The 22,006-nt window shown below is 45.1% G+C and overlaps 1 protein-coding gene across 4 annotated transcripts in view; it reads left to right on the forward strand.

Moving 5' to 3' along the window:
• STON2 (stonin 2) overlaps nt 1-22,006 on the forward strand; it is a 124,918-nt gene that overhangs the window by 46,277 nt on the left and 56,635 nt on the right. For 3 of the 4 annotated variants that reach the window (XM_036429830.2, XM_036429820.2, XM_036429838.2), the window contains exon 4: nt 4,060-4,257. The exons of the other annotated variant lie outside the window; for it this stretch is intronic. In XM_036429830.2, coding sequence (XP_036285723.1) covers nt 4,060-4,257 — 198 coding nt within the window. The remainder of the gene's footprint in view (nt 1-4,059; nt 4,258-22,006) is intronic. 4 annotated transcript variants of the gene reach the window in all.

Genomic DNA, 22,006 nt, shown 5'->3' on the forward strand with positions numbered 1-22,006 from the left:
TTTGCAAATGAGCCGGGCAGGAGAGGGTGGTGGCTGGCACCAGGCTAGTAGCTGGGAGGTGGTGGGAAGGGATAGGATTTCAGATGTGTTTTGGAGGTGGAACTGATGGCAGTTGTGATGGACAGAATGTGAGAAAACTTAGGGAGGCCTGGAAGGTTTCAATCTGAGAACCTGAAAGGATGAAGGAGCTGGTGTGGAGGGGATCACAGAAATGTAGTTTTGGACACAAAGTTTGATCCAAATGGAGAGTTCAAGGATTTTGTCTGGAAATGATAATAACTACTGAGCTCTGTTTGAGAACTACTTTTGTGCTGAGCACTTCTCCAGGTTTTTTGTTATTATTAACTTAATCCTCCTATGAGGTACGTACTATTTTTAGCCCCATTTTACAGGTTAACAGGCAGAAGAACAGATGGATTAAGTAACTTGCCCCAGGCTATAGGGCCAGATTCAAGATCCTTGTACTTAAGGTACCCCATAGGAGAGGGAGAGGCAGATTTCTATGTTTCATCCCTTTTTTTCTTGCCGGATGGATGGGGCCGGGAAGCACTGGGATGAGGGCAACATGTTGCTACCAAAGGCCCACCCCAGAGAGAAGAGTTCAGGCTCAGCACTTCAACTCTTTTGTTGCCTGAGGGTATTCAGTCCAGAACCTAAATAGAAGGATTCATCCAAGATTGCTAAGTGGATAATTAACGTTCATTAGACCAAATGAGAACAGACTGTGAGACGGAGGGACTGCGCCTCTCCCAGCTGCATTACTCTGTGTTTCTCTTTCAAGGGAAATATTACCATGTTATCTAAGAAATGTGAAGACCTAATGTGAAAATGTAAATAATCTGAATAGCTTTCTTTCTAAGTCATTGGAATCTTTTGATATGTGGTTTTAATAAACCTTAACTATTTTAAGGAACATATTTTCAATGTATATACAATTTTTATTTTTTAATAAAAGGAATCTATTTTAAATGTATATTAAATTATAAAGAACAATAGTTCAACCCAATACCCAGTTTAATAAATAGAACGTTGTCATCACCCTCTTCCCTCCCTCCGCATCACCACTTTTCTGTTCTGGGTTTTGCGTTAATAATCGCATTACTTAAGATTTCTAACAGTTATACTAGCTGCACATGTATTAAGAATGATATAATTGAATTTCACCTGTTTTTGAACTTTATATAAGTGGAATACTATTGTATGTATTATTTCATGGCTTGCTTTTTTTAACACAACATTCTGGGAGATTTTTCCATGTTTTTACCTGTAATGATAGTTCCCTTGGTTTTCATTGCTGTGATTCCATTTTATTAATATCCCACAGTTCATCTTTCGGTTCTATTATTGGTGGATATTTGAGTTGTTTCTACTTTTCTGGGAATTAAGAATGCGCTTCTTTGAGCATTCCTTTTGTATGATTTTTGTTTTTTTTTCTGGAAGGAGTCTAAACATAAACCCTGGTGAACATGTGTAAGTAGTTCTCTTGTATAAAAAAGTTGGAGGGGCCCTAGCCAGTTTGGTTCAGTGGATAGAGTTTTGGCCTGGGATTCGATTTCAGTCAAGGGTACATACCTTGGTTGCAGGCTTCTCCCTGACCTGAGCCCTGGTCAGGGCTCGGGCAGGAGGCAAGCAATCCATATGTTTCCCTCACATTGATATTTCTCTCTTTTTTCCCCTCACTCTCCCTAAGCCTTAGGGCCTAAGGGGAAAAAAATACCTTTGGGTAAGGATTAACAACAACAACAACAATAAAAAGTTGGAGGGAAATTACTGTGCTGTAGGATATGTTTATTTTTAATTTTATCAGATAACACCAATTTATCTCCATTAGCCATCCTATATAATAAAAGGCTAATATGCAAATTGCCCCCTCGAAAGTTCAACCAAGAGACTAGGAGTTTGATCGATTGCTATGATGTGCTCTGACCACCAGGGGATGGTGTGGAACATGGTAGGTGACCAACAGCAGCAGTAGGGTGCTGAGGGATCGAGGGAAGGAGTGGGTGGGGAGGCCCGGAGGTAGGGAATCATATGGGCCCTGATCGCTGGCCAGGCCTAGGGACCCCACCTGTGCACGAATTTCATACACCAGGCCTCTAGTATATATAAAAGAGGCTTCAGCCTCACTTGCTCTCTTACACTTGGAATTGTCATTTCTATTTTTGTCACAGGGAGGTAAGGAGATAGAAAAGGGAGATAAGGAGAATGGTATTTCATGTGGTTTTAATTTGCATTTCTTAGATTACTAATGAGGTGGAGCATCTATTTTTTTCCATTTGGATTTTTTCATAAAATGCCTATTCAAGTATATTCTTGTTGGGGCTTCTCCCTTTTTTTCTTGCTGATTTCTAGGAGTTTCTTGTGGATTTAATGAATGGCAGATATTATCTCCTACCTGTGGGTGGTCTTTTCACTTTCTTTATGGTGCCTTTTTTAGTTCTGGTTATTAATCCTCACCCATTTTTTCCACTCACTTTTTAAAAATTTTTATAGAGAGTGGGAGGAAGAGATAGAAGAAGAGAGGAAGAGAGGGGAATGGGGGGGAGAGACAAAGAGAAAGAGAGAGAGAGAGAGAGAGAGAGAGAGAGAGAGAGAGAGAGAGAGAGAGAGAGAGAAACATCAGTTGCCTCTCAAACGTGCCCTGACCCTTTGGTGCACAGGATGATGCTCCAACCAACTGAGCCGCCTGGCCAGTGCTTATAGAGTTTTGCTGTCTACTAGTGGAGTTGTTTGGTTACCCTGCTTGTGATACCTTGGGATTTCTAATCTGAGAAGTAAAATTTTTAATAAATTCTTAGCCAACATTTTCCCAAATATTGCCACTGCAAACGTGGGAAGATTTAATATTTAAACCCTTGAACAAAGGAATTCTCGCGTCTCTGTCTCTTGCTGCTCGCACCTGACTCCTGGCTGATGGGGCTCTCATGCTCTATCTTTGCCCACGTGGCCCCCAGCCATGCAGACTGCACACAATAGACAGATGGACTGAATCTAACCTAATGCTACATCGAACCCCTCACTCCCATGGAATGGAAACTCTGGACACCAGTCCTATTTTAGCTCCACTAACGCCCCAGCTCCACCTTTTTCAGGACTGGGTTAAGGGCATGGGACTTTACCAACCCGAGGAATGTAAGTCCCCTTCCTGAGATTGATAAATTCGATTAAGTTGAAATTGAAGACCCAAACGCAAGAGAAAAATAATGGATAGGGCTTTCTTAAGGCAAAAGTAAGCCTTTCACTAAAGTTATATTCTGGGGTGTGACTGCCCACCATGACCTGCCCCTTTTCCCCTCTCCCACCCAACTCCTGCCCCACCCCAGGCCTTCCCCACACTATTGCCTGTGTCCTTGGGTTATGCATATATGGTCTTAGAAAACTTAACTTCTAAAAAAGAGACTTTCTGAAGTGATTTTTGAAAGGCTGAATTTGGTGCTCAGAGCTAAGGAGATAAAGCCAAGTCCTGTGCATTTCCCCCTTGGAGACATTGTTCATTGTATTGCATGTCAGCAGCCCCAGTACATGTCCAATTGCACATATAACAATGTGCAGCATCGCCAGTTACAGTCCAACCAAGGCATGCAGAGGCTTATCGCATTCACATGCAAATATATGTATACTCCATAGCCACTCTTATCCCTTGACCCGATGTAGACCTAATTTTGCAGTTTAAGTTAGTTAGTTATCTTGAACTTGTTGGCCTGCCACTAAAAATGGACAAAATGTAAAGATAAGGGTGAAACTGTAAGACTCGTGTAGTTTGGGTTAGAACGAAGCTGAAATCTAAGTTTTGAAATAAAAGTAGACCCTAAAGTCACTCATATTCTTTAGTAAGATTTTGTGTTTTGTTTTGAGGGTCATGAGTATCATTTTTGACACTGACTCACAGTGGTGTCTCAGTTGCTACGTAGTATCATGAGTGGTACTGCCTACATACTTCCTTGCCTTGTGCAGCTGTTGAGATTTCATAGGGTCTGAGCAACATCGAAGTAAGATAAGCTCTGAAGGAAAACAACAGTTATTTAAAGTGTATGCTTTTGGTTTGTGGTCTGCCCCCAGGCCTTCCATTGACCTTGCCCTGCTGGACATGCCCTTCCTTCAACTCGCTGGGGAGATGCCCTCTGACCTCTGAGAGCAGCTGGACCATGCACTCTGAAGACACCAGTAGTCCTAGTTGCGGCCCCTCATACACAGACCTGCAGTTCATCAGTGCGGAGGAGCAGATGAGTGGCAGGGCATCTAGGGCCGACTCCACAGGTAAGACGGAGCACCAAGCCACAGGGCTTTGCCAATCACTCTCCCTGACCTGTAGCCCTTTTTCAAATCTCTGTAGCCAGCTTTGTTTGTAGAATAAGGTCAAGGTTAACATCCAGTCAAAATACTAGATTCCTGAGTGATTCAAAATTGGGTTATTAGAAAAGAAAACATATACAGATTGGCTGGTTGGTTAGAAGATAATCAATATTGGGAAACCATTTGACATATATTATTATTATTATTATTATTATTATTATTATTATTATTATTATTTTATTTTTTGTAGTATTACATATGTCTCTCCCCCCCCTCCCCCATTGACCTCCACCAGGTTGCTCTCACTCCCCTGCTGTCTGTGTCCATTGGTTATGCTTATATACATACATACAAGTCCTTTGGTTGAACTCTTACCCCCACCCCCCCAGCTTTCCCTCTGAGGTTTGATGGTCTGTTCCATGCTTCTTTGTCTCTATTTTTGTTCATCAGTTTATGTTGTTCCACAAATGAGTGAGATCATGTGATATTTATCTTTCTCTGTGTGACTTATTTTGCTTAGCATAATGCTCTCCAGGTCCATCCATGCTGTTGTGAATGGTAAGAGTTTTTTCTTTTTTATAGCAGCATAATATTTCATTGTGTAGCTGTACCACAGTTTTTTAATCCACTCATCTTCTGATGGGCACTTAGGCCATTTCCAAATCTTAGCTATGGTGAATTGAGCTGCTATGAACATAAAGTGCATCTATCCTTCTGATTGGTGTTTCTGATTTCTTTGGGATATAGACCTAGAAGTGGGATCTGGGTCAAATGGGTTTCATTTTTAATTTTTGAGGAAACTCCAAACTATTTTCCACAGTGGCTGCACCAGTCTGCATTCCCAGCAGCAGTGCACGAGGGTTCTTTTTCTCCACATCCTCACCAGCCCTTGCTGTTTGTTGATTTGCTGATGATAGCTATCTTTTGAGACAGCATGAATGGAACTGGGAATTATCAAGTCGATTCAGTGAGTTTGGCATTACAATGGTACTGAAACCAAAGAAACAAGGCCTGCTTCCTCTGAGCTCCAGCACCTGGGTGAGGCCTTGGGGGACACAGACACATGCCAGCAGGAACTGGATTGTCTGGCATCAGGGCAGGAACTCAGGGTGGCTTTCTCCCAGATGCAGGAGCTCACAGGGATCATAGTTCCTATCCCGGGACTTCCCCGGTCACAGGGCTGACTTGACAGTATGTCTTAATGTGTTATTTTCCTGACGGTTTGGTACAAGTGCTGTTCTTTGTCAATTTTGGGTCTCCTTGGATAACAACTATTGGTAATATTCACAAAATTGAATCTTGCATCCTACCACCCAAGCATATTCCCTCTTCAGCAAAAGGGAGGTAGATTTAAGCAGAGAAAAAGTAAATGTTGCGTGAAGTGGAATGAGTGTCAGGACTCAGCCACTGTATCTAGACTACAAATCATTTTGCAGTTATGTTTATTCTGTTGGGCCTGAGTTGAGCTATATATGTTAGCATGCAGCATCCTGGGGTCTCATTGTTACATTTTCAGTAGGTGTAGGATGGAATGTTGGCTGGCTTCAACGGTGGTATTATGGCCCATCGGCAAGTACCATACTGCATATTAGGATTAGGATGGCATTGGAAACATGTGATGTGTTCTTGGTGTTTTGGTTGTTGGGACCAAGAGATTGTTTTCCTTTGAAAGGGATGGAGTTACTGGTAGTTTCTCTGTGGATGAAATTACCCAATGTGTCCAATAATGTTTTTTCTTCTTAAATCTTTAGGAATTTGTCTCTGAATCATTTTTCAAACTTGGGCAACATTTACCCTCATGCTGTGTACTATTGGGGGCTCTATAAAGAGAAAGGGTTCAAACATACCCAGCTTACATGGCTCAGTGGTTGAGCATTGACCATTGAACTAGGAAATCATGGTTCGATTCCCAGTGAAGGAACATGCCAGAGTTGTGGACTTGATCCCCAGTGTGGGGTGTTCAGGAGGCAGCTGATTAGTGATTTTTTCTCATTAATGTTTCTATCTCTCTATCCCTTCCTTGCTGAGTCAATACACACACACACACACACACACACACACACACACACAGAGTATATATACTAATAAAAGCCTAAGTGGTCCTTGTGCCCTCGTGCAATGCTCTTACATCATCACAAGATGGCCAGCACAAGATGGACAGCAGGGGAGGGCAGTTGTGGGGGGACCAGACTGGCAAGGGAGGGCAGTTAAGGTGACCAGGCTGGCAGGGGAGGGCAGTTGGGGGTGAGATCAGGCTGGCAGGGGAGGGTAGCTGGGGGCAACCAGACCTGCAAGGGAGGGCAGTTGGGGGCCATCAGGTTGGCAGGGGAGGGCAGTTGAGGGCAATAGGGCCAGCAGGGGAGCAGTTAGGCATCAATCAGGCCAGCAGGGGAGCAGTTTGGGGGCAATCAGGCTGGCAAGAATAAGTGGTTAGGGGCAATCAGGCAGGCAGGCAGGTGAGTGATTAGGAGCCAGCACTCCTGGATTGTGAGAGGGATGTCTAACTGTGGAATCAGGCCTAAACTGGTAGTTGGACATCCCCCAAGGGGTTCTAGATTGGAGAGAGTGCAGGCTGGGCTGAGGGACATACACCCTGCTCCCCGCCATGCATGAATTTCATGCACCAGGCCTCTAGAGTGTGTGTGTGTATGTGTGTGTGTGTGTGTGTGTGTGTGTGTGTGAGAGAGAGAGAGAGAGAGAGAGAGAGAGAGAGAGAGAGAGAGAGAGAGAGAGAGAGAGAGAGAGAGAGAAAGAGAGAGAGAAAGGGTTCAAATAGAATTTAGTTTGGTATTTGATAAATTTGCAAAGAATTCTAGTTTAACACAGTCTCTCTCTCTTTTCATAAGCTACAGTTCTTTCTAGCATTTTGTTTTCACAGACATTCCCTCAGTTTTGCTTTATCCCATGACGATCAGGTCAGTGGCTGATGATCTAGTCAGTGGCTGAAATATGCCCCCACGCCCCCCATCTCCACTGTGGGAAGCATTTCCTGGTGGCAGGGCACTATCAGGGGCTGAGGCTGTGCTTTTCCTCCTCGCTTCTCCATGCTTCCGACCTCCTTGCCAAGCCTTCCTGCAGAGGACACAGATGATGTATTGGTTCACGGACTCTGGAGTGATCCTCAAGGATGCAGTTTCTTCCCTCACCTGCCCCAGGGATCTCATGAGGTTGGAGAGGTGGAGAATGGGCTCCTCGCTGCAGGAAAAGTCAGCATGTCTGTTCAGGCTCTTTTTTCAGTGGCCTCTCTACTTAGGTGAAAATTGCTTTAATATAGGGGTGTCGAACTCAATCAGAGAAGGGGCCAAAATCTAAAATCCAGCCTAAATCGCGGGCCGAATGGTTTACTGAACAGTCATAAACTGTCATTGTGATGGAAACGCAGCGGAGTGCAGTGATGACAGCGCGGTGCGGGCCACATTGCAAGGCCTGGCGGGACGGATTTGGCCTGCGGGCCTTGTGTTTGACACATGTGCTTTAATACCTGAGGTTCCAGTGATAAAAGCAGAGCCCTAGCCTGGACTGGACATTACCATTCTGTCTCCCAAGCTTTAATGGTCTTCAGTTATTTTAAGTATCTGTTCTGACAGGGTTACAATGGGCACCGAGAAAGCCTCCGCCCTGTTGTTTCTGTCAAGGTCCTGGGAGGAAGCAGATGGATCCCTCGGAAGGGTTTATCTGATAAGAGTATAATGACAGGCTGAAACCGGTTTGGCTCAGTGGATAGAACTTCGGCCCCGCGGCCTGAAAGGTCCTGGGTTTGATTCCAGTCAAGGGCATGAACATTGGTTGCACATCCCCAGTAGGGAGGGTGTGCAGGAGGCAGCTGATGGATGTTTCTCTCTCATCGATGTTTCTAACTCTCTATCCCTCTCTCTTCCTCTCTGTAAAAAATTCAATAAAATATATATTAAAAATAAAAGTGTAATGACAGAACTGCTTACAGGGGCAGCAAGAGTTAGAATCATGGAAGAGGGGCTGCCCCACAGGGTCCAGAAACTCAAACACTTATCAAACAGCAAAGTTAACTTGGATATGCAGGCTGTTGTTAAAGTGTTGGGAAACAAGAAAAAAAATTTTTTTTGACAACCTTCCCTGGATTTACAAAGCCAGCCTTACTTTGTCTCAGGCTCTATTATACTTCTGGCTGTAAAAGGGACAGAGCCACTGTCAGAGACTTGGTGAGCTGGGGAGAGCGGGGAATCAATACTCAGATTTGTGCTGGTGCTTCCCATCAGCAGATCCAGCTGGAAGCCGAAGGGCCAGGAGACCTGGTGAGGCAGCCCACAGAGGTCAGCCCCTAGGCCACAGAGCAGGTGACAACAAGTATCAGTGGGTTTGGGGTCATGGGTGGTGGTGAGCAAATAGAGACTCGGCAACACTCTCTAATCCCCATCAGGAGGAACTAAATGGACCGGAGGCTGGGGTCATTCTACAACCACAGATGCAAAACCAGGACTCAAGAGTGATGAGTGATGCTCTCAGTTCTCTCCCAGGCTACAGGGAGGCTGGAGGTATGGCCTTGGGGCAACCACCCTCTCCTCAGAAGCAGAATAATCACAGCCAGGACTCACTGTGTACTGTGTGCCGGTTGTGTGCTATCTCTGGCCTTCACAACAATCCTGCAAGGCAGGTATCCTTGTCCCCGTTTCCTCGTTGGTTCTGAGTCTTTGGAAGTTAAGAAACTGGTCTAAGAGAATGTGACTAAGAAATAGACAAACCTGGCTGAAACCCGTTTGGCTCAGTGGATAGAGCATCGATCTTCGGACTGAAAGGTCCCAGGTTCTATTCCGGTCAAGGGCATGAACATTGGTTGCGGGCACATCCCCGGCAGGGGGTGTGCAAGAGGCAGCTGGTCGATGTTTCTCTCTCATCGATGTTTCTAACTCTATCCCTCTTCCTTCCTCTCTGTAAAAAAAATCAATAAAATATATTTAAAAAAAAAAAAAAGAAGAAAGAAATAGACAAACCTGGATTTCAATCCAAGTTCCAAAGCCTTTCCCAGTGGCTCCCAAATCTGATGGTGTCCTGAGAATTATCATGGATATCAGTTTGCTGTGTTACCTTTCAGACCTTCTGTAGATATATATCGATATAATATATATATCCAGTGTATATATAGTTGTTGTTGCCTTGGGGTTATTTTTAACCTAAATTGGATCAAAGGGATTTTAAAAAGATGAGTAGCAGGAAAGCTGGAGGAAGAAGCTGATGTTTCTTATTAGATATGAGTGTTTACAGATAACTGCTGTGTGCCCACAGTACTGTGTTATGTAAACAAGTTTCTAGGCACTGCTTTGTGGAAAGAAATACCCAATTCTTTAGTAAGGCGAGGGTGCAGGTGGGCCCAGGTGCTGAGGAGCGCCTCTATCTGCTTCTGATGGAGCATCATCCTTTGTATCTCACCTGCACCTATTCTCCAGGCCCGGAGGTGGCCAGCGGTGTCTCCGGGGCCCTGGGAAAGGGAGAGGTCCTAAGGTGGGTGACCTGGAGAGCCCTCCCCCAGGCGGAGTGGACAGTCGATGCTGCTGCAGCTGTGGGAACCCCATGAGGCTCTCTTCCTGAACACCCTGAGCTGTGTGACCAGGGTGGAGCCCTGACTTTGAAAGGATCCTATTTCCCTCAAAGATCCCAGGATAGAAGGTGGATAAGGACAAACAAGGTTAGGAGAATGACCATGTGCTTCGAAACCTCTGGCATTTATTCACCTGCCCAGCGGTGGGGAATTTATAAATGCTGTCACTAGGACGGACAGTTGAGCTACTGAGAGCTTCAGAGGAATCCGGCACCAGGTCTGTGGCAGTGGCTCTGAGAGTCTGTCCTTTGAGGCTGGATGGCTCCGCCAGGGTAAGCTGCACCCCCATGAGGCTATGGAGCAGATCTCATCTGTCTGTCTCCTTCGGGCAATGCTCTCCCCAGAGCTGATTCCTCATCTGTGAAATGGGGCTGAGCATCCCTGTCCAGGTAGGGCGAACATGTGCGCAGGTGCTCCGCACAATGCTGAGTGCTGTAGGACTGAAAGAAAATCCCCAACTGAATAGCTCTGGGCCTCATCTCCCTGTGACATGGGACAGGATGATAGTTACTGCCTACTCGTTCTTGTCCCGAAGAGCACTGTCACCGACACACGTGGTGGGATGGGGTCCCAGAAGGGCTTTGCAGCTCTCAGCAGTGAGCCACAGGTCCATGCAGAGGCCTGGGGGGACTTCCGTGTGATTGGTTTCTGTGCTAACAGCTTGGGGGCCTTTGGGAGAACTGCCTTAGGGAGACTTGTCATTTAATGTGTTCCCCCACCCCCACCCCTCTCCCCATGCCTTGGGGGTGGAAGTTGGGGGTGAAGAGTTGCTCCCTCAGCCAGGTGTCCTGGCTTTCTCTGGTAGCAATGTGTAAGGAAGCCACCTGGCAGGAGCTCCGTGCTTCACCTCCTGTGTGGAGAGGGGTTACGGAGGCCCCGCCCAGCCTGTTTACCTCGGCCCACGGCTCTGAGCTGTTGCTCCTCCTGGGGCGCAGGGAGCCTCCTTCCTGTCATGGAGGCAGGAATTCTGCAGTTGGCAGCCCCACAGGGCCACCCGGATCCCAGCATAATTGTGGAGGGCAAGACTCTGTGATCAGCCCCGCTCTTTTCTCATTTCTCACCAAGGGGATAATTAGGAGGAGGCAGGCAAACAAATCCCCTCGCCTTGGCTAAGCCACAGGTGTGGGCCAGAGCTGGGAGCAGTGCTGATATTTGCTCTGGGGTTCAGCTCCCCAGAGCCAATGGCAGGAGGACTGGGAACAGGCAAGATTCCTAGCGATACTTGCTTCGTCGTTCACCCCTATCTCCCAGGGTCCCCTTCCCCTAGCTGACAGGCCTGCCCTGTCATACTGACAGCTGAGCAGCTCTGTGATGCCACTAGTTTAGCACGCGTGGGTAAACAGCAAGAGGATGGAGGGAACAAAGATAAACCTCTGCCTCTGAAGCATTGCAACCAGGAAAGAGAGCACAGAAATGTTTGCAGTAGCTCAAGCAGCTTTTAAGTGGTGGGCTTCCTTCCATTTGGGTTTTTTTTAAGCATAAGTGGAGATTTACGTGTGGGATGGGAATGCTCAGGCTGTATGCATTAGTGAGGAATGACAAGACTGGGTGAAGCACATAGCAGGTGTGTAATAATGTCTGGTGAACGGATCCATGAATGAACGCAGTGAAGGTGCAGGCGATGAGTCATCTGCATCGCAGACATCTGTGTCTCACTGGGTTAAGAGTCCAGCATCCCTCCCGAGTGTGTCCCATGGAGCAGCCCAAGAAAAGCCCGGATGCTGGGGGCCAGTGCATTAGGTCATACTGTGTCCCCTCTGTTGGAGATTCATAGCATCTAACAGCTTATTAAGGACTTTGAAAAGTCCTGAAATTATATGTATCTACTGTATGTATGTATATGTAGAGTTTATACATATATGTGTATACATATATTTATACGTGTATATATGTACTAATGTAAATTTAGTCTTTCTTTAACCCATACTGCCTATCTGGTCACCTGGTACAGAAACCCAAACACACATCAATTGGCCAAATTGACTTGGAAGTGCAGGCCATTGCTAAAGTGTTGGGAAACCAGAAAAATATATTTTGCCAAACTTTCCTGGATGTACAAAGCTAGCCTTACTTTGTCTCAGGCTCTGTTGTACCTCTGGGCCTTTATTTATTTATTCTTTTAAATTCTAGATTCAGCAGAGCTAAGACTACATTTTCCCAAACTTTCTTTGAATCTACACCCTCAGGGTCTTAAAAACAAATATAGACCAGAAGTTCTTGATTTATTTTCATTTAATTGATCACAGTGGAATTCTGCTAGAGCAGTAGGATATCCCCAGGGATTTTGGACTCATTCTTTCCCTCAGAAACAAGTGTTTATGCTGGGTAGAAAAACATGGACTTGAGAACCCAATTTTTGCAAGAAGAACTTTTTAGATTCTCAGAAGGTTTCTCTGTCATTCATTATTGGGGAAGGGTGCCGATATGAGAGCATCACCCGGGCTGCATGTCTCCTTACAAGGTGTAGCACGTGTCTCTGCTGTCCTAGTGTAATCCTACTGCAGCTGGAAGAGCGTCAGACAGACTCCGGGGCCCAAATTCTCAATAAACAGCAATAAGCGTGTTTTTTGTGTTGTTGGTTTTTTTTGTTTTGTTTTGTTTGTTTTTTTAATTTTAATTAATCCTCACCTGAGGATATTTTCCCATTGATTTCTAGACAGTGAAAGAGGGGGAGGGAGAGAAACATCACTGTGAGAGAGACACATCGATTGGTTGCCTTCTGCACATGCTCCGACCAGAGCTGGGGATCAAACTTACAACCCGTGTATGTACCTTTGACTGGGAATCGAACCCAAGACCCTTTGTGCACAGACGTTCTAACCACTGACCCAAGCTGGCCAGCGCAAGGCACTTTTGTATTTTATGATTATTTTTAACTTTGAGTATATTTTGCTTGAGAGACAACAATAAGTTACCTTATTTAAAAAAAATTTTTCTCCCAGCTATAATCCTGAGTAGGTTCTCTCCTGAGTTTTACTCTAGGTTGTGGTCCCTGTGCCATCTGCTCAACCTTTGAGAGGGCTGTTCTTTGCATGGAGGTCATCTCCCCATCAAACTCAGCACCTCCAGGGCAACAGTAGGGTTTTCCAGTTTGCATTGTCCCTACACTCTGGTCTCCAGCACCATGCCTGGGCCCAAGGAGGTGTCCAATGAGCATTTTTAGTTGTACTTCCTCTTTTGATCACATTATATCAGTATTATGCCCTTGCCTAACATCTCAGAAAAAAAGAAAAGCTTGCCTCAAAATACCTTAATCCCAAGGACTCCAGTCTAGAAAGAGAGTTGAAAAAAATAGAAAAGAGTTCCTTTGGTCATAATTTTTAATTATTCTGCTGACTATTTTAAATGTAGGTCATCAAATTCCTCTGTGAAGGATGGGTTTTCCCACTTTAAGTAGCTTTCCGAGTGAGTTATCCAACATCACTGCTTTCAGTGAGATTAGGAATTGCTCACTGAAGCTCTCGTGCAAAACGTTCAAGACCCAGCAAACTCAGGCTTCAGAAAGAACTCTGAGCTGTGCCTTTTTCTCGGTAAAAGATGTTACTCTGACTCAACAAAGTATCAGCTGACAGAGGTGCCCAAACCATAGTGGCTGTCAGAGTCCCCTCCCAAATATTTATTGTCATTAGCCCTGAAACCTCTGGAAATAGATGTTTTCTTACTTGGTTTAGGATCAAGTGATTGGCTTGGAGTCACAGACTTTGAAAGTTAGAAGAAATGTAAGAGATTATTTAGCAGGATTTCTCCATTTTCCAGGTGAGAAAGCCGAGACCTAGAGACTTTTACCCACAGGCTGAGAACCGCTAGCAGGGTCACCTAAGACCATTGAAAAACACAGATATTTATTTACGTCACGATTCATAACAGTTATGAAGTAGCAATGAAAACTATTTTATGGTCGTGGGTCACCACAACATGAGGAACTGTATTAAAGGGTCGCGGCATTAGAAAGGTTGAGAACCACTGGCTTAGAGCTTTAAAAAGCTCCACGTTAACGTTCAAGTGTATCATGTTTGTTTCCAGGGAGAGTGAGTTCACCCAGGCCCTTGGGTCAGATGAGGAGACAAGTCACACAGCTGTAAAAGGCAGCTGCCTGGTAGAATTCACATCTGCCAAGGGTCTCAAGGACAAGTTCATGTTACCACCTTGTGGTTCATCTGGAAACACAAATCAGTGCTCTATGCGGGTTGCAAACACCAATGAGATGTCAGCCCTTTCCAATGGTAGCACCAAGGGTGCTCCACAGCCTCTTTCTTGGTGAAATGGACACCTGACTCTTCCTTGGTCTTATGTGGGGTGCTGTGTGTATCAGTTTACTAGAGCTGCCTTAGCAAAGAACCATGGAGTGGGTTAAATGACAGAAATTTATTTCCTCACAGTCCTAAAAACTGGAAGTCCTAGATCAAGGTACATGAGCAAATTGGTTTCTTTGGAGGCCTCTCTCCTGCTTCTTCATATGATCCTCTTGCCTTTGTGTGTCTTCTATGTCATCATCGCTTCCTCTGATGACAGTCATAGTGGGTTGGGGCCATCCTAATAACCTCATTTTAACTTCACTGCCTCTCTAAAGACCCTGTCTCCAAATATAGTCACATACAGAGGCACTTGGGGTGAAGACGCAACATGTACATTTTGAGGATACACAATTCAGCCCATAATACTAGACAAACACCACTTACTAGTAAAGCCCCTTTCTTCCCTGCACAGAATGGCCTCACTGACACTAAAGCATCTGTGTCATCTTTCTGGAGGCATCATGAGCGTGCCACTTGGTGTAGAGACTGGGTCTGGGGTCTGACACTCCATGTTCAGCCTGCTTCCCACAGCTAGCGTCAGGAGAAAGGAGTCGCTCATGCCTTATAAATCCCTCAGTCAGCCCGTTCACCTGCTTATTTGCACAATGGCCTGCTGACTCGCCAAGGGCCTGCTTTATCCTGCCCGACTCACAGGCTTACATGACAGTTCAAAAGTCACAAGAGAAGAAATGAGGAAAAAAAGTTTATTAATCCCCATAATCAGCTGGGCAGATTAAACAATTATGGATATTACTAGTGCATAAACTCCACTAGCTCAGTGGAGTTTAAAGGAATTAGAGTGTGTTGGTTGGAGAGTTGGGAATTTGCATGCAAGGATTGTGGAAAGACATTTCTAGAGGTCATTGTGCAGCCACGGCAAGTGCTCCCGTTAGATTGTGAATTGAAGAAAGGAAGGTCGCAGAATAATATGTATAATAGTTCGTTATATTGGCCTACATGTAGTTTTGTTACGTGTGTGTGTGTGTGTGTGTGTGTATGTACATTCATTTCTGTTCCTAAATATATAAAAAAAATTTAATAGACTGTATCCCAAGCAGATAATATTGATTATCTTGAGGTAGTAGACTTTCATTCCTTACTACATTTATAGGATATGAATTATTTATAATAATCATGGGATCCCTCTGAAACGCAAAAAAAAAAAAGAATGAAAATATTTCTATTTAGAAAGAAATACATTACATGTGTTACTGGAGCGATTTTAAAATATTCTTTCATGTTAGATGTATTTGTTTTCGGGCTGACCTATTTGAGGGGTGGCTGCTGGCTATTTTGCTGTGGGTGGAGTGGGCTAGGCTTTTCTCCGTGAAAGAGCCACGTGCTTGTGTTTAACCTTGCACCGCACAATGCTAGGTGCCCGTTCTCTGCAGGAAGTGGTGAGGTATGATGAGAAGCTCTAGTAATCTGAGTTGGATAGACCAGGGTCAGACACCAGCTCTGCTTCTCCCTGCTCGGTGATATTGGGCAAATCATTTAACCTCAACGACCTTTAGTTTCCTCCACTGTAGGACGGAAATAATAAGGATCACTCTGAGCTTGCACATTTATTTCCAGGGTCTGTGAGACCAGGTACGCGAAGTCCTGGAATATAATGAGTAGTAGCCATTAGGATGAGAGCAATATAATGTAGTTTTCATATTTTAGAGTTGGGATGTAGTCTATGGGAAGAAAAAAATTTTAAAGTTGTGGAAAAACAGCTAAATCAAACCCAGAAGAAGTTCCATTTTATGTTGTTGGCCGATTCGTATAATCCACCTTTACAGAAAGGCAGTGTCTTTCATTCTCTCAGTTTTCATTGACTGACTGAAGGGTGGGCTCACTCGATGTGCTTTGTGAAACCACTTGTGTCTACGGTATTCTTCTGCAGAATTGGAATTTTTCCCCAGGAGAGGTGGGAAGGGGCCTGGGGAGGGGGAGGCCCCCTCTGCCAGGTTCACTTTCACAAATTGCCTCCCCTCCCTCCTCTTCACGATTGGTTTGTTTGTACAAATTGGTCGCCTCAAGCAACACATTATTAGTTTGAGCCAGAATGTATCCCGGGAGGCTTACTGTTTTCCCTTTGCCAAGTAATTGTCTTCTTCCCGCAGAGGATGCTGGGATTGTGGGGGCATTTTCCACACTGTCATATTTCATTCCGGTTCCCCCACTTTCCACTGAGCGCCTGCTATTTGCAAGGCACTGACTGTGTCATTTTACTGCATGTAGAAAGCAACGAGTTGTGGGCTCTTCATCTGTATTTTCCACCCCTGGATTTTCTCCTCCCTCCTCCCACCCTCAGTACTGGTGTCTGAGGAAAGAAGATAATATCACTGGCCAAAATAGTCACTGTCCCTCCCTATGCTGTAGGCCCCCGGACAACAGGATGATATTCTGCCCCGTGGACATCAGAGTTGGCCATGTGACTCCCTTTCTGGCCAGGGACATGCAGGTGGAAGTGACACTTCCCAGCATCAGTTTCCATGTGTTTCCACTGCATGCCTTTTCCCCTTCGTCTAGGTCACCCATACCGCGCCCACCTGCTGCCCTCAGACCCTTGCTTGGACCCTGTCCAGGCCACTCCTCTGGCTTCATGCACCCCTACTTCTTACTGGATCCCAGTTCACGTACCAAGAACTCCAGAGTCATCTGCACAGACTGCGAAGCCTGTGTCCAGGCCCTCCTGGATCTATGCACCAGAGTGCAGCCCACACTGGCTCGGGGCTCCCCGAGGTCTGCCGGGCTGGGAATTGAGCTTGGATGGTGGACAGCGCAGCCTTCACAGCGCAGAATGGAGCGGGGGAGGGGAGGGAGCCGAAAGGGAGCCAGCCTCAGGCCGGGGGCCACTTCTCCCTACATGGGGATGTGTCTGCCTGGAACTCCACGGAGCCCAAGGATTTGCAATACCATTTTAACCTTCTGGGTTGTTATGAACATATATTGGCCAAGGAGGAGAGGACACACTATATTTCACAGTTGTTAGCTTGGTCTACACCTGTAATTACTTAGACGTACGTTATGTGAGCCCACACCTGGGCAGGGCCCACGCAGGCTGGGGACTGATGTCCTGGACGGGGGTTCCTCTTTCAGCCTGGGCCCCGGAGTGATGTAGAATGGAGCCGGAGCTAGTTCTCCAGGGATGTAACGGGAGAAAGAAATCTTGTCATGGTCAGCCACCGAGATGCTGGGGTTATCTGGTCCCGTGGCATAATTTATTTAGATTGATATCACTCATTCTGAAAGGAAGAGGGGACATTCATTGAAAGTGTCTGATCTCACTCCCTTAAATATGGGGTCGCTGGGATGTTTGTTATTGAATGCATGGTAGCACTGCCCAGAAGAAAGTAGGAGAAATCCCAAGAGCTGCCTGGAGTTGCGTGTGAGTGGATTCACATGCCTGGCTGCTCTCATGGCCGCTGAGTGCCAACGTTCAGTGAGGCCCGTTTCCCAGTGGGGACAGTTTGGGTCATCAGCACATCTGTCTGGCTTCCCTCTCCTTGACCCCCAGAAAATAGAATTCAGGAACACATCTTGGGAAAAATAAACATAAAGTGAGAAAAAAAAAAAAGAAAAGTCTTTAACACAAAGAACTTACACCTTTATTTTTAAAAATGTATCCATTACCTTTGAATTTACATTTTAACATATCCACCACCCATCCATCTCCCATCTGGTGCCAAAAAGAACTGCCCCAGCAAATGCTTTTCAGGCCCTATGTGTTCCAATCCTACCAGCTCAGAGGCAGATGCTGGGACTCAGGGTAAGTTCTTCCTGATCGGGAACAAAGAAAAACCACCTGGTCCTCACTGCAAGGAAAGCCATGAACTTGGCCTAAGGAAATTGATGCAGATATGTAGAACAGCCATTTTGAGCATTGTATTTCAGGTGAAAAACACACTTGTTTTCAGCAAGCTTTCAAATGCATGCTTTTATTTATTCTTCATTATAGCTTGTAACAGAAGCAGCACAATGTCCTCCCTTCTCAAAAAGGAGGAAATGAAGGCTGATTAAGTTCCAGTGATGTGCCCTTTTTTCTGCTGCCAAAATTAATATTGGTACTAGGGATATTAATATACCAATTCATATATTAATGTATATTATATAACACACATTAAAGATTAATATCATATACTATGCTTTATATTATATATTAATATCTGTTAATTATATGTAAACAATTTATGTAATATCCTTACCCAGGAGGCTTACTGCTGTAACAGCTCCGCAATTTCAGTGGCTCAACACAGTTCAAGTTCGTTTCTCATTCACCCAGTGTGCGTGCAGAGTGGTGACAGGGTGCTGAGCTACTCTGCGTCCTCAGAGTCTCCTCCATTCTGACAGCAGGTGGGAAATGGAGGTGCATGTTCCACTGGCCACTTGCTGTTCTTTGCCTCGGGGCTCTTTCTCTTGCTATTCCTTCCTTCTGACTGGAAGGCATTCCCTCACTGCCCACCTGTCACCTCACAGAGGCCTGCCCAGACTACCCCAGCTAACACAGGGCCGCCTGTGTCCACTTTACTCTCTGTCTCTCTAACTTGCTTCATTTTTCTCCATTGCACTTAACCCTACTTGGTAACAGCAGTCTGTTCTGAGTGTTTGTTCATTGAATATTTGTTCATTGAACTCCACGTGCACAGGACTTTCTGATTGTCACTAGTGTATCGCCACCTGCCTGGAACATAGTATAGTAGGTGCTCAATAATTACCTCCTGAACTAGTGAATAGCCACCACCAGATTGCACTCTGTATCTGTGGCTGGGCCTTGAGGGTAAAAACCATGACAATGTCTGGTTCATATTAAATTATCTCAAACACTATGGCTGCCATAGTATACAATAAATATTTGGCGGTTAAACAAAAGGCAATGGTAAGGAGGAAATTTCTCAAGGTTCATGTGACTCCACTTCAGTTTCAGCTCTCGTTGTTTTGGCTTGGTGGATAGAGCATCGGCCTGTGGAGTGAAGGGTCTTGGGTTCGATTCCAGTCAAGGGCACATGTCTGGATTTCAGACTCAATACCCAGTGGGGAGCATGCAGGAGGCAGCTGATCAATAATTCTCTCTCATCATTAATTTTCTCTCTCCCTCTCCTTTCCTCTCTGAAAACAATTTATATATACTATAAATTTATATATACTATATATATATATAGTACTTCAGTTTCAACTTAAGGTTATTGAACAACTATAACTGCCAGGCACCATCAGATACTTTATACTTTAATATACGTTGTCTCCTCTCAAGCAAGCGCACATGATTTTCACAATCTCACCTAATATTTCAGTTAGATCCTTGGGACTAGGACTTGAAACCTTGGGAAAATTACAACAGCCACTTCCTTTTCTGTCACTGATATAGCTCCTCCCCCTCCTGACCCATGTCTCCCTCAGCTCTGCTATCGCTGACCATCCATCTGAGGTCGCAGCCCCTCTGCCTCACCCACTAGTTCATTCACTCACTCCATCCTGAGCCATCTTATATCTTTCAAACCTTTGTAGATGGTGAGAAAGTAGTTCTACCTTCTCTATCTTTACATTCAGCCTTTTATAAATCCTTGTCCTAAAATAGCCTGTTCTCTTCTCTCTGTGGCCCTAATTTCCTGAACCTTGGAAGGACAGGCATAATCTCCTTTCCATTGTTGAGCTGCCCTCATTCCACTTTTCCTTCCTTCCTTCCTTCCTTCCTTCCTTCCTTCCTTCCTTCCTTCCTTCCTTCCTTCCTTTCTTTTTTTTTTTTTTTTTTTTTTATCATCACCCAAGGATATTTTTTCCCATTGATTTTCAGCCAGAGTGCAGAGTGGAAGGGAGGCAGGGAGAGAATGATAGCAAGAGCCAGAGTGAGAGTGAAAGCGAGCGAGCGAGAGAGCGAGAGCGAGAGCGAGAGAGAGAGAGAGAGAGAGAGAGAGAGAGAGAGATCAATTTGTTGCCTCCCGCACACACCGGGATTAAACATGCAACTGAAGTATGTGCCCTTGACTGGGAATCGAACCCAAGACCCTTTGGTCCAAGGACTGACACTCTAACCACTAAGCAAAATCAGCCAAGGCTTCATTCCACATTTTTAAATAACTCCCCACTGTCCATTTCCACTACCTTCTGCCCAGGTCCTGTATGTCACATTGCTGGATTTGACGTGAGTCTTCTCTAAGCCCATCTTCCCCTACACGGTATCTCCTGGGCTCTCACTGCAACAGCTGTTACTTGAACGACTCTCAGTTTGAAGGTGCGCTGTCTGGGAGGCAGCCCATCCCATGTGCAGGCAGTGTAACCATCTACTCGTTGGTCCTTCGGCAGCTGCCCAAATTGAGCAATGGCTTCTCTAATCTTCAGCTGTTTGACCTTGCACAAGACACTTTTTCTGCGCTCCAGTATCCTCAGCTACAAAATTAGAACAATCGTAGTAATAATTTCATAGAGTTGTGAAGGTGAATAAAAATATGTGTAATGCTCTTAGAAAACTGCTTGATGTTATGGATGTGCTTAAGATGTCAGCCCTTCCAGGAAAATAGTAATAATCATTATTATCACATTATCTTGGATCTATAAAGAATAAATCTAATCTTTTTTCCATATAACAGTTTCTTCCCTATTTGAAAAGAGCTAGCCCTGGCCAGGTGGCTCAGTTGGGTTGTGGATTAGATTCCTCGTCAGGGCACATACCTAGGTTATCGGTTACATCCTTGGTTGGGCTGTGTGTGGGAGACAGCCAATCAATGTTTCTCTCACATCGATGTTTCTCTCTCTCTCTTAATCCATAAGAAACATATCCTTGGGTGAGGATTTTAAAAAAGAAAAAAAAGAGTTAAACATCTTTAGTCCCAAAGACAGTTTACTGGTAAACTCTTTACTTGAACAGTTTGCAGTTCAGCTGGTTCTACAGAGATGACAAAACCATTTCAAGGCACTGAAGTAGGTTTAATAGACTCAAGCCCATTTGGAGACCTCAACAGTAAAATATTTTTAATATCTGTACAATGATGACTGCTTCCCTGGAATTTCTATCCCCAAAAGAGAGATTTTAAAAAAGCATTAATAAAATAAGTCTAACAAGGCAGCGGTTCAATTTTCTATGCTAATCTCAAAACTAGTGCTTAGTTATTATGTATTTAAAGTACATTTTTTTGTCATGCATGTGCTTTATACTTGAACATTTTAAAGTATGTGAATGTGACTTTTTTCGGAATCATCCCAAATCTGTAAAGCCAGCTGGATATCCTCATTTGCAAAGAAGCCTATAACTTTGAGGCTGGGAGGATCTGGCCTAAAGTGCCCCCAGGGGCAGCCACACAGTGAGAATGTGGCCTCCACCAGCCTTCCCCTCCCCCACCTTGTGGTGACACCCAGGAACTTGGGAGTTTGGTTTTGTCAGGCCTGTGGGCTGGGAGAATTCCCTCCCCTACTCTAAGGGGGCTATAACCCCATACACATGTTTATGACCCATTTTATTGCTGACTTTGTTTCAGAGGCGGATCTGCCGTGTGGAGAAGAAAAATGAGACAGCCAGCCTTGGTCCCTGCTCCCTGGGAGATGACAGGCCAAATCTTTATTAGTCTGTTGAGGAATGGAGGCGGGCGGGGCTCCCTTCCCCTTCCCAGTGTCTGGCAGTGGTGAGGCTAGGAGGTGGGCTCCTGGGAGCCTTTTGTTTGGTTTCCAGGGCTCTAACCCCAGCTAGCTGCTCTGCACCAAGAGGAGGGAGAGTGCAGCTTTTAAGCCTAGTTTGGTGGCCACAAGGGAGTTCTCTTTTTCTCTTCTGTCCAAGGCTACAGATATGCGAAGAGGTTGGCTTTGTCCAGTCATTTGAGGGTCTTTGTCAAAATTCATTGCCCATATTGGTGAGCAATGGCTGCAGCTC

Source organism: Pipistrellus kuhlii, unplaced genomic scaffold (genome assembly GCF_014108245.1).
Source record: "Pipistrellus kuhlii isolate mPipKuh1 unplaced genomic scaffold, mPipKuh1.p scaffold_m20_p_1, whole genome shotgun sequence".
Taxonomy (NCBI): Eukaryota; Metazoa; Chordata; class Mammalia; order Chiroptera; family Vespertilionidae; genus Pipistrellus; species Pipistrellus kuhlii.